General features: G+C 34.1%; 1 protein-coding gene across 1 annotated transcript in view; it reads left to right on the top strand.

Annotated features, from left to right (window-relative positions):
• cabp7a (calcium binding protein 7a) overlaps positions 1-12,224 on the top strand; it is a gene marked incomplete at its 3' end in the record, with an annotated part of 34,859 nt that extends 22,635 nt beyond the window's left edge. The window contains exons 2-5 of the mRNA XM_079418037.1: positions 7,086-7,229; positions 10,111-10,223; positions 11,135-11,285; positions 12,094-12,224. Coding sequence (XP_079274163.1) covers positions 7,086-7,229; positions 10,111-10,223; positions 11,135-11,285; positions 12,094-12,224 — 539 coding nt within the window. The remainder of the gene's footprint in view (positions 1-7,085; positions 7,230-10,110; positions 10,224-11,134; positions 11,286-12,093) is intronic.
• Positions 12,225-12,681: the final 457 nt, after the last annotated feature.

The raw sequence follows: 12,681 nt of genomic DNA, 5'->3' as shown, positions 1-12,681 counted from the left end.
ATGTTAAATCCTATTGGGAAAATGCCCAAAACACACTACACAAAGGAATTTTGTAATGGTTTTACTTGAAAAAGCTAGTAGTTCATAATGGTATTTTAATGGAAAGCTTTGGAATTTTTGTGATGGTTTCTATTGGGCTTCTATTGTTTTTTTTTTTAGCAGGGCCAACACAAAATTAGCACAACACAATGGAAACAAGCCCCAACACATCAGCAGCAAGTCACAACACGATGGGAAAAAGACTATAACACAACAGAAACAAGCTACAACACAACGAAATTAGCACAGCACAATGGAAACAAACTGCAACACAACGGAAACAAGCCGCAAAACAATGAAATTAGCACATCCCAATGGAAACAAATCCACACCACCGATTAGTCCTATGCATTGTGTTGTGGAGAATTTGCTGTGTTGTGCACTACTGGGTCACTGCAGTCTGTCTGTCTGTCTGTCCATTCATAATAGATGAGTAGCTTTAAATGAAAAAATAATGAGTGAGCTGTTGCATACATAATGGATTATATTCAAGTCTTCCTTGCATAATTTGTTTGCAAGTGTGTTTGAGAGAAAGAGAGCGGTTTGTGTCGAAGGCTTGACAGCTCTTTAACCCCACACACGCACTTTCATGTCTTTCTCTTTCAATAGCATCTCTATATGAGAACTGTGAGAACACATTGCAGCTTTGAAGTGCAACTGCACCTTCATACATCAAACAGGGCTTCAGTGTGTATTAGAAGCACCCTGCCTTCAGATGATAGAGATCCTGCGAGGCCTTTCAAGCTCCCAGTACTTTTAAAGGCAAGGTGCACAGGGATTAAACAGAGGTTCAATATCAGTAAAAATCCCAGAACAACACAGGGACAGCAAAGGGTATTTAAAGACGATGGCAGAAGGTGATTCGAACACTTTGTGATTTGTTGGTAGCATTATGTCACGATTTCATTATACAATCATTGTCTCAGAACATCATGAACATGTCATTTTTAAACATGCTTGAGAAAAAATGAAATTTTATGAAGAATGTTCACACTGTGTCAAACTCTAAAAATACCAAAAATGATAAAGGTATATATGAATTTGGTCCATATGACATCCACATTTACTGAAACTATACTATGGAAATGAGAAGTGTACATTCTGCTAATCTTCATACATTTTATGGACTGGAATGACATTCTGTAAAAGTGAGTAAATGTTGACAGGATTTTGACTATTTCTGTAAACAGTTTTGGAACAAAATTGCAATGATGTAAATGGCAGACCATTGATGAACAGATATTGAACCAGCAGACATTATATGGAAGAATATTTGGTTTCTAAAATTAATTAAATGCCATACATAGAATCCTTTTCTGGCTGTCATAATGCATTGGCAAACCCCTGAGCATATGGTCATCAGATATGATTGCCACGATTGTCTCTCTACATCCGTTATCTCACTGTAGAACAGAAAGAGAAGCATGCATATGTTATCTCTCTCTTTCTGAGTGGGTTGGGTTGGCTGGCTGTCATGACTATGTTAGTTTAATCCCTCTATAAGAAACTCACAAAGAGAAAGTTAACACTGGAAAGTGATTAATTAGCTCTCTTTGAAGAAAACTTCATTCATCTCTGTTCTATAGTTACACTATGTCCAGGACTATATATATATATATATATCTTCTCCCCAGTGAAAAACAGTGTTTTGAATTCTGTGAAGGGATTGGATGACAGTTATATAATAGCAGGCAAACATTGACTGTTTTATTTATTTAATATTTTGCAATAAAGTCAGTAGACATATTCAGAAGTGAACAACATCAGAGAATGACACATTTAGAGTAGAGCTAGCAAAGGCTTTTTTGGAGATCTCTTAGGATGTCTTCAGTGAATTTATGTGCTTTAAGATGAGATGAAAGTGGTTCAAGGGAAATATAAATTATGTTAGTGTTAATTGGTGTTGTTATTGTTAAACTAAAACTATTAAAAACATTTTGGTACCTGAAATAAATCTCCATTAAAAAAAGTATAATACAAGATGAAAAAATTGGATTGCTTTGGCAACAAACTGAAATAAATACTTGTTAGTTGAAGTACTAAAATTAATCAAACTGAAAAAAGATATATAGAAATATATAAAATAATAAAAAATGATAAAAACACATAGAATTACTAATACTTAAACTAAAATTAAATTCAAAATATTAATAAATACTTTAATAATGCATAAATAATACTAAAATAATACCAGTGTTAATGTTTGATTTACAGTTATTTTAAAACACTTTAAAGTGTATTCAAATTAAAATAAAGTTTGTTTGTTTGTTTGTTTAAATAAATGTTCTGGGTTTAGTACAGCTGACGGTTTTTTTTTTTTTTTAAAGCAAAAATTGTAGTTACCAGTTACTAGCAGATCTTGGGAACAGCTAATAAACATTGAAATTTGAATAATTTCATTACAAATGAAATTTCATTGCGACATTATGTATGGAATTATTATTATAATTATTATTTTCCATGCACAAAGTATTGCTATAAAGTAAGCAGTTATTGTTTTCAGTTAAGTTAAGCAGTTAAGGTATTGTTTTTAATCAGGTTTGTGCCACAAATATTGTCAATAGAGCTTACTTGTATTAAACCAAAAACATTCCTTTAGCTCTATAAATATAAAAATGAGTTTTCTCCAGGAGCCAAACTGAAAAAATCCCCAAAACATTTACAAGCAAACACATATGGTAGGTCAGAATTTAATTGGCAAAGAACTGAGGTTTCCTAACAAATCTAATCATTGCCAGCAGCACAGCGTCTGGCAAGGCGTTTTGCTCTGGCATGGACTTCCCCAATCAAAGTGTTTTTCACTCCAAGGAAACCTGTGGCAATCCCTTAATCGGATTGCTACCTGTTCCTCACAAGAGATTTGAGTTCACTCGAGTACTTGTATTGTTGTTGTTGCCTCATGCCACTAAATTTGGAGAAAAATGTCTTCCGTGTTATTTCAAAGACAAAAAAGTATAATTCTGTTTATGAACACTGCGTGTGCAATGGGCTGAAAGTTGTAATTATGTAAATTATACCACAGGCGTGGGTCAAGGCACATTGGTTTGTGGTTGATTTTGAGCAAAACAGTAAATTAAACATTAGCTGTTCGAATCTACCTTGTTGATGGAGTTGAATGATCAATATTTTGAAACCTAGTCATTTGAAAACAGAGTCATTGATGCATCTTTGCAACGTGCACAGAAATTATGAATTGTTCATTCATTTACTTATCAAAACTGGATGTTTTTTTTTCTTCTGCAAAACAGAACCACTCTTTTTCCTTTTCCTTTTCCAAAAAGGTTGCAAAGCAGTAAAGTATAGTCCACAACTTAGCTCTTTTGAAGTAAAATGATAGCTTAAAGTTGGTAATCTTTATTAATAATGAGCTTAAATTTTTTTTGGAAAACTCTTAGTTTTAAAAAGAAAGTCACATGAGGGTGAGTAAAGGATGAAATAAATTTCATTTCCACCCAAAAAATAATAAATTGCTGAAAATGTACTCACCATCAGGCTATCCAACATGTAGATGTTTCTTTATCAGAATGTAGCATTAAATCACTCCCTCACCAATGGATCCTCTGCAGTGAATGGGTGCCGTCAGAATGAGAGTCCAAACAGCTGATAAAAACATCACAATAAATCCGTAAGTATCACATGCCTTAAATCAATGAACATCTTGTAAAGTGAAAAGCTGCATGCTTGTAATAAACACATTCATTATTAAGAACATTTAACTTAAAACTATTGCTTCTGACTAAAATAATTGGAGTCCATAATCCATAATATTGCTTTCTCCAGTGAAAAAGTAATCTGCACATATGCACAGATCAAGCACCATTTACAAACGAAAACAGTCCAAAACATTTCAGTATATGTGTGAGGGCAACATGGGATGCACTTTTTCACTGGAGGAAGCATTATTATGGATAATCGACTTGTATTTTGGCCAAAAGTGACACCTTAATAATGTATTTGTTTATTACAAATGCATAGCTTTTTGTTTCACCAGACATTAAATGATGGACTGGAGTGGTGTGGGTAACTTTTGGATTATTGTGATGTTTTTATCAGCTTTTTGGACTCTCATTCTGACGGCACCCATTCCCTGCAGAGGATCCATTGTTGAGTAAGTGATGTAATGCTAAATTTCTTCAAATCTTTTTTGATGAAAAATCAAACTGATCTCCACACTGCCTGAGGGTGAGTCCATTTAAAGCAATTTAAAAAATAATTTTCTTTAAATTCTTTAAATATTCTGAAAAGCTGTATTTCTTTTTTTAATTGCTGTCATGGGACGTGGTTGTAGTCAAGATAATTTCTAAAACAAAGGCCAGGAGAACGAAGTAGCATCAACACACGTATTCCTTTTAATAAACATCCAACCGAGACAAAGAACATGCAGAAACAAAGGAGCAAACAAGATGATTAATAGAACACAGGTTATCAGACTGAATGATAATTAGACAAATGAACTAATGAGAACAGGAAACAAACCAAATAAGGAAAAACAGGAGCTAACACTTAACAATTGCATTGTTGAAAACACATGCCACACTGGATCATTTTTAGGTGCATGCTTGACTTTCGTAGATATCATTATTATTTTTATAGAAAGTGCTATTTTTATGAGCTGGTACAACTTTTTGATATACTGTGACAAGGGCGCTATCATGCTGGAAGGGCTGTGGTCTGATCACAGCCGTTACAATAGTGGGTTGGAACAGTTGTGCAGTTGCCTAGCAACAGGTAGAGGTGGGTTTCCCAAAAGCTTTGTTGCACAACGAATATGGTTGAGTCCACTATAGAGCCTCCCCGGTAGTTTCCCAAATTTCCCCACTTTTCACACATCATTATGGTGTTTTTATAAACTGAGTTTGTGACGGAGGCCTGATTCTCGATTTCAAAAAACTCCTACACAGCGTCATGTATTCTTTACACAATGACATTCCAAGGATACTCGTCTCATTTCTCAAATTAAATTGAAGGCTAAAGGTTAAAAGTGAATCAGTTGGTCGAAACGAATGCTAATGTAAAATTTGGTAGGCCATGTGAATGTGAATTTTCTCTCATGTATATTTGCAATCACTTGTCATTCTATGATGGAGGTCCCTTAAAAAGTCTAAAATTATCAGTCAGAATATATTGAGACAAGAGGCCTGTTGTCTATTTCTGTACTCTGTAAGTAACTATTAGACATTATTATTTATTAGATTGAAGACTTCAAGCTTTATTTTTTATTCATTGCTTTTATGCAGATTTAACCAGTAGATGTCCTCAGTAGCTGTAACAAAGTACAGTAACTGGTTCAGTACAGTAACTAATTTCAAAAAGCCGTAATAAATCTGTTATTTTAAGCAAATCGAAGAAAAAACAACAAATAATGAGTGTGGTGTGAATGAACAACTCTTATCAAGTGGTTCTTTTTATTTAATCAAACGCAGTGCAGTTAGGTCAAAGATGGAACGTCTCATTTTGGTGTTAAAGTGTCTACTTTAATGTTTCAAATAACTTTTGTGAATGTCCAAATACGGGTGAAATAATGTTCCATCATCATTCAGCTTAACAGATATATTTATGAAAAAAAAGAAATATACTCATTCTCATTCTGTCCCGTACTTACTCAAATCTATTAAAGAATAAGTGATCATACCAGATTTTATTATATTTTAAATAAATGTATTGCTGAAAAGAAAATGGGTAAAACATAGTGGTTTGAAGGATAGTGGCAAAGATTGGAGAGTCTTTAATGTCATCTATTGATTCTAATTCTAAATATTCCTGACAAGATATTTTGGTATATAAACCAAACTAAATGTGTTCAATTAAATATAATTTTTTTTTAACTGTAATAGACATTTATTGTGTTGATGCTTAAAAGCCACTTTTCGTCTTTAACCCTTACTGGTTGCTCATATGTAGTTAAAGAAACACAGTTTTGTTAGTAGTATTATTCTATCTTTTAATTAATTAGTAAATATCTGTTTAAATACATAATTTATTTTAAATGTATTTATTATCAAAATGATCTTGCAATAATTTTGGCAATTGAATTGCATTGTTTTTCTTTAAAAAGTACTAAAATAACCATTATTGGAACCAGAATGGTTAAATTCTTAATTCCTGTCTCTATTTGTTAATGTGTTTTGACCACTTATGATCTACTTGTTGAGCTTCTTGAATAATGAGCTTGTTAATAATCATTAAAATCAAATGCTAATGACTTTTTCCCTCATGTGGTTGATAGGGCATCCTAGAACCATCTAATTTTTCTTTAAAACATTTCTTTTTTTCCGGCCTCCAAATGTGTTGCTTGCAGCTAAATTGTTTTGCTTTGAAATGAGCAAATTAGAGCCCACACTTCACTTCCATTTGAAATCTGCTTACTTCCACTGTAATGCAGAGTAAAGTTGCTTTCACCATCTGTTGCTGTTGGCTTATTTGGACCACAGTACCATCATTTCTTGTATTTTTCTCATATTTCCCTCCTAATTTCCATCACTCAGGAGAGCGATAGATTTAATGTGCTGTTTTTGTTTGGACCCCATGTCCAAATAGCCATTTATCAAACCAACAGCACAGTGAGCAAAACACAGTAGCGAATACTCCACACTCCGTATTGAATGTATTATCTGGATTTATAGTAATATCTTGCAGCCAGAGTGGCTCATATTTCATAATTACGAATATGGCATCATGGCGTGACAAGTGGAAAATTGCAAATGACTTAATGATGATGTATAATGCATATGGGATGAAACAAGTAGGCTCAACCAACCGTATGCATTGCGGGATTTTGACATCTTTTAACAAGCCTGTTCGGATGCAACGGAAATCATCCTCTTCCTTTGTTTTGAATCAATCAAGTCAAGAAGGACTGTGCTTTCCTGAAGTTGAAAGTTGATTATTGTGCGAAAAATCAATATACTGATATCATCCCTTTTCTTTGAGACACTTAGGTGTGATGATTTTAATATCTGTCTCTTATAACAATGGTGCAGAGTAATCGTTTTAAACCTGGATGTATAAAGCGGTGTCTAACAGATCGGTGTGTTGCTCTTTCTCAGAAATCCGGGAGGCGTTTAAGGTGTTTGATCGAGATGGGAATGGCTTCATCTCAAAGCAAGAGCTAGGCATGGCCATGCGTTCTCTAGGGTACATGCCCAATGAGGTCGAGCTGGAGGTCATCATTCAAAGACTCGACATGGATGGTGAGGAGACACGTACACAAGACTGTGAATGGAGTGCCATGCTGAAAAAAACAAGAATAGTTGATCTCAGCATGGGATATCAGCTGATGTACTGAAAAAAATATGTGAAATTTACAGTTAAAAACCCAGCAACTGTGGTCACCGGAATGTTTTATGGAATTAACTTAAAATAAGTAAAAAATTTATATTTCATTAACTGATATAATGTTAATATACCAGCCTACTGAAGTACTAAAATCTGTTTTGTACCTTTATAATATACAGACAACCATGACATATACACAGGTGTTAATAAAAAGAAAGCCAAGCCACACGTGTTCATACCACTTTTTTAAGCACTTAGTTTTTTAAGCTGAAGTAAATACTAATATATATATTCACTTATGTGTATATATATATTTATATATTAAGTATATAAGTATATAGATATATATATTTACTTCAGCTTAAACTGATATGTGTGTCAAAATCTGTAAAGGGGTAATTAAATGTAACAACATCTTCAAACTTTCATAATTTCATTCATCTTTTAAACTGAGATGGTAGAGATCTACATTTTATTAAAATCGCATGTCAATTTCACTAGGTGAAGAACAAATTTATGTGTTTTTGATGCATAAATTTGTTTTTGTTGTCTCTAATAACAAAAATATTTTTATTTAAACCCATGAAAAAGTAGATCATTTTGTAAATAGCAGTGAATTTTTTTCTTTTAAATCTGTTGTTCCATTATCACCCCTTAGCAGATTTTGACTCATAGAAGGTGAACAGTGTCATATAAATACAAATTCAAAACATCATCATGGTAATAATTTAACAACATAAAATGTAGCATGTAACCCTAATGTATAACTGATATAAAAAACAAAAAAACAAAGAAGAAGAAGAAAAAAAAAACATAAAAGGTGAAGTGTTGGACTCGAATAGGGAAATCTGGCAATGGCAATTTATGATTTTCACTGTAAATTGTAAGATGACGTTCCTTTTAACTAAGTATTTCACATATTTGTTTTTTTTATGTGTAAAACAGGGAAACTCAGTGGTAACCAGTTACAGGTTTTTTTTTTTTGGCATAGCATGTTCACAGTCTTTACCATTAAAATTATTATTATTATTATTTTTACAATGCACCAGGCAACATAAAGAGATAGTTCATCCAAAAATGTCAATATTCAGTGAATACGTGCTAAATTGTTTGTGTTGTTCAGACTTGTTTGATTTTCTTTCTTCTGTGGAGTAGAAAAGAAGAGATGTCTCAATTGATTTATTTCAAAATATTGTCTTTTGTGTTCTGCATAGATAGAAAGTCATAAAAGTTTGCAAAAACAGTTTTGGGGTGAAGTATGCCTTTAAGGAAGCCCACCAGACACCCATCATATGTATTTCTCGGCACTGTAGGGATGCCAGCATTTACAGATATTCAACAAATAAAAAAGCTAAATAACTGTAACCTTTTATTGCTCCAAATTATCATATTCCTCACTATGCATGGAGTCATAAGGATTATGCATGGGCTAATAATGAGAACACTGTTCACAGTAGGCGTTTTGAAGTTTGACAGTAATTGTCTTGAAATTAATTGAAGGCGAAAGCGGTGCTTTGATGGCTGTAGCAGCGGTGCTTTAAAGAACGTCTCAGAGAGGGTCTTTCAGCTCGACAAAACCCACTCCATGAAGTTACACTCAATCTGATACTAAAAATATTGAAGCTAGCAAAGAGAGAGAAAGAGAGAGAGAGAGAGAGAGAGAGAGAGAGAGCAATTAAACAAACCAATCCAACAATGAATTAATTAGCAAAATTCCATGACCAGCAAACTCGGGCAAATTTGAGGAATTTAGCAAAATTCAAGAATTAAGCAGATTAAGAATTAAGCAAGAATTAAGAATGAACAGAATCACAAAATGAAAGTTTGTTAAAAAATTTATTAAATATGATTAATATATATATATATATATATATATATAAGAATTTGTGTTGGTGTTATTGATAATTGATATTATCTAATATTTCTAGACATACTCTATTTCCAGGATTCCTAAACTTTTTCTCAGTCAAATCATTTTTACCTAAAATATTTACTTTTAAGTTAGCATTTCAGTAATATTGTCTGATGTTTGTTAAGTAATATGAAAATCAGATAAACAAATAAAACATTTAACATTAGTAGGTGTTGTATTTAGATTTGTTTAGGATGTAATTAATTATTAGCTTTTCACAAACTCTATTTGATAGTTTTTGATTACAGTTTTATGGGTCATTCATAGTTAAAAATTAAATGTATTATTAAAAGACTGTCAGTCCTCTGTCATGTGTGTCATGTGTTCCTGCCTCATGTTTCCATATTTGGTTTGTTTCCTGTCCTTGTCTGATGTGATTATTAGTTAATTCTTGTCCAGCCGTGTTTATCTAATTGTCTATGATTATCCCTTGTATATTAGTCCTGTCTGTTCTGTTAGATGGCACCTGGTCTACTCGTTACCGCTGGTGTTTCCTGTCTCTAAGCCTTGCCTTGTCCTGCCATGTCTTTTGTCCTAATGTCGTCATTAAAGACTTTTATTTGAGTTTACGTCCTCGTCTGCGCGTTCCTGTTTCCTCCTCGTGTGTGCACTGTGACAAAGACTTTATAGCAATATGATTTTTTTTTCATCCCATTTTGATTCTTTAAATTTAAATTACAATTCTACATCACCTTGACACCTCACTGCAAATTCAATTCAGATGCAGGCCTTCTCTATTCAGTTGTTAATAGCACACAACCCTGACAGAAAAAAAAAAAAACGATTTCTGTCCGTTTCTGTACAAGTTTCATATTCCAGAGCCAACACGCTGGAACTTGATGTGTTGCTAGAATGCATCTAATACTTCACGGTCTGTTTTTTAGGCGATGGCCAGGTGGATTTTGAGGAATTCGTTACTCTCCTGGGGCCCAAACTCTCGGCTGCTGGGATGCCTGACAAGTTTAACGGAACCAATTTTGACTCTGTGTTCTGGAAGGTGATTATTAGCCACTTCTCTCTTATTCCAAGTGACAACAGGCACAAAGTCTGCTGCTTCTGTCTGTCCCTGTCATACACAGAAACCAGATTAGATACACTTTCAATTCTCTCTGTGAAATCCAACAAACAGACATGAATCACCTTATGGGAATTGATTCATTTAAAGGGCCTACTATCCTCCAAATTTACATATCTGAATACATTTAAATTCAGATATATTCTATGTGACATGATGACTTTAAGCAAGATTTATTAATACATTTTATAAGTCTCATCCGCTGCATGTCTTTGAGTGAGACGTGCAGAATATCATTTGCATGGGCCATATGGTGATTCCCCCAAAGGGTTTGTTTCTCTAATTGCAGCTCGCTGCTGGTGCATTTTTTAGCAGCACGTTTGACCCCAAACAGCCACGGGGGTCTCCCTCTCTTAAACGTCTCACTGTGTAATTATGGGTTCAGAGAAATGAATAAATGTGCACTGAAATCTAAATCAACCCCATCTACTTTTTTTTTTTTTTTTTTAACAAAACATTCCTGTTCCGAAATTCATCAGTGCTTGTGATGAAGAAACTTGTCTTTGTAATCAAATTGTATGCAAAACAAAACATCTTTCTGGAAAGATAACTTCCCATCTGTCCTTCAGTCCACTTTTAATCCAATTAATTCCTAAAGGACAAAATCATGTTATATTCTGAAATATGACACATTATAGAATTGAAATGGGTTGCATGTGTCGTTTCATTTTGACTTTTTTTGATCAAGTTGCAAGAATGCATGGACTGATAAAATGTACTATAATGGTTTGCATAAAAGCATCTTAATGTAATGCATTTCAGCTAATTGACCAATTGAAGAATCGCATAGAGAATTTCAGAATGAAATAATACAGTTTGTCTTCTGTTTTTAGTGTGATATGCAGAAGCTGACTGTGGAAGAGCTGAAGAGACTCTTATATGACACATTCTGTGACCACCTAACTATGAAGGACATCGAGAATATCATCATGACAGAGGAGAATCACATCGAAAATCCTGAGGACTGCCAGGTTGACATTGACAGTAAGAATGTTTTTTTTTTTTTTCTTAAAGGGATAGTTCATCCAAAAATGAAAATTCTGTCATCATTTACTCACCCTCAAGTAGTTCCAACCCTGTATGAATGTCTTTGTTCTGCTGAACACAAAGGAAGATATTCTGAAGAATGTGGGAAACAGAGCAGTTCTGGGGCACCATTGACTTCCACAGTATATATTTTTTCCTACTATGGAAGTCAATGGTGCCCCAAAACAGCCTGGTTACAAACTTTCAAATTATCTTCCTTTTTGTTCGGCAGAACCAAGAAATTCATACAGGTTTGGAACTACTTGAGGGTGAGCAAATGATGACAGAATTTTCATTTTTGGGTGAACTATCCCTAAAAATAAGCATTTCCTCATCAGGTTTAATTTTGTAAGAGGTGCTAAATTAGGATTTTGGTGGATGAATACTTTTCAGTACATTTTCATTCATATTCACCTCAATTCTATCCACCAACTTTCATGGGCTTTCATGCAGTTGGTCGCAATACATTCTGAGATGGTCTTATCTGTGAAGGATATTTGTGATGCCTCCTTTAATTTAGTCCGAAAAAAATATCTTAGAAGGTGGCATTTGAAATTTACCCAAAATATCTCCTATGCATCTCGGGTTTTGGCAAGGATATATTTATAAAACATATTTATAAAACTTTTTTGCAAAGCATCCAGTGATGTATACTGTCTTTCAAACACTTTGAAATGTCCCACATAGTTCAATGCATCACCTCCAAAACTTGTCTTACGACCATATTTCTCCGGATCTTCTCATATATTTCTCTCTGCTTCTTCAGCGGAAAGTCCGACCCAGCAGGTGAAGCAAACATGTGTACGGAAGAGTCTGATCTGCGCCTTCGCGATCGCTTTCATCATCAGTGTCATGCTTATCGCAGCCAATCAGGTGCTTCGCAGTGGTATGAAGTAACCGAATGGACCAATCACAACGTAGATCCAATTCAACATATAACTGATAAAAATGGTAAAAAAAAAAAAAAAATGCGCACACAAACTGCAGCAGCTGAAAAGTTAATTGTATTTACGTGAAATCCAAATGTTGTGACTGAAATATTTTTGAGACGAGCTACAGCTTCCACTGAAGAGAATTATTCATATTTGACAGCAAACGTAATGCACTCAGATATAGAAACGCACACATACTGTGTCTTACCCAAAAAGGTCTGATAAAAGTACAAGAACAGAGAGAAAGAAGAAGTTTATGCTTTAAAGGACTTTAAAAATGTCCCCTTCAACCGCTTTCTCTCCCTCTTCAGTATGTTTTGGGTGAGTTTAGCCGCATGGACATCTCCAACCGAGGATCCTACTCTTCGATGCATGACGATGCATGGTTTTACAATAGCCTGGATGTACCAGTAGAGCTCAGC

Source organism: Barbus barbus (assembly GCF_936440315.1).
Source record: "Barbus barbus genome assembly, chromosome: 6".
NCBI classification, from domain to species: domain Eukaryota; kingdom Metazoa; phylum Chordata; class Actinopteri; order Cypriniformes; family Cyprinidae; genus Barbus; species Barbus barbus.
Note: the sequence above shows the minus strand (reverse complement) of the source record. Positions and strands in the feature narration are given on the sequence as shown.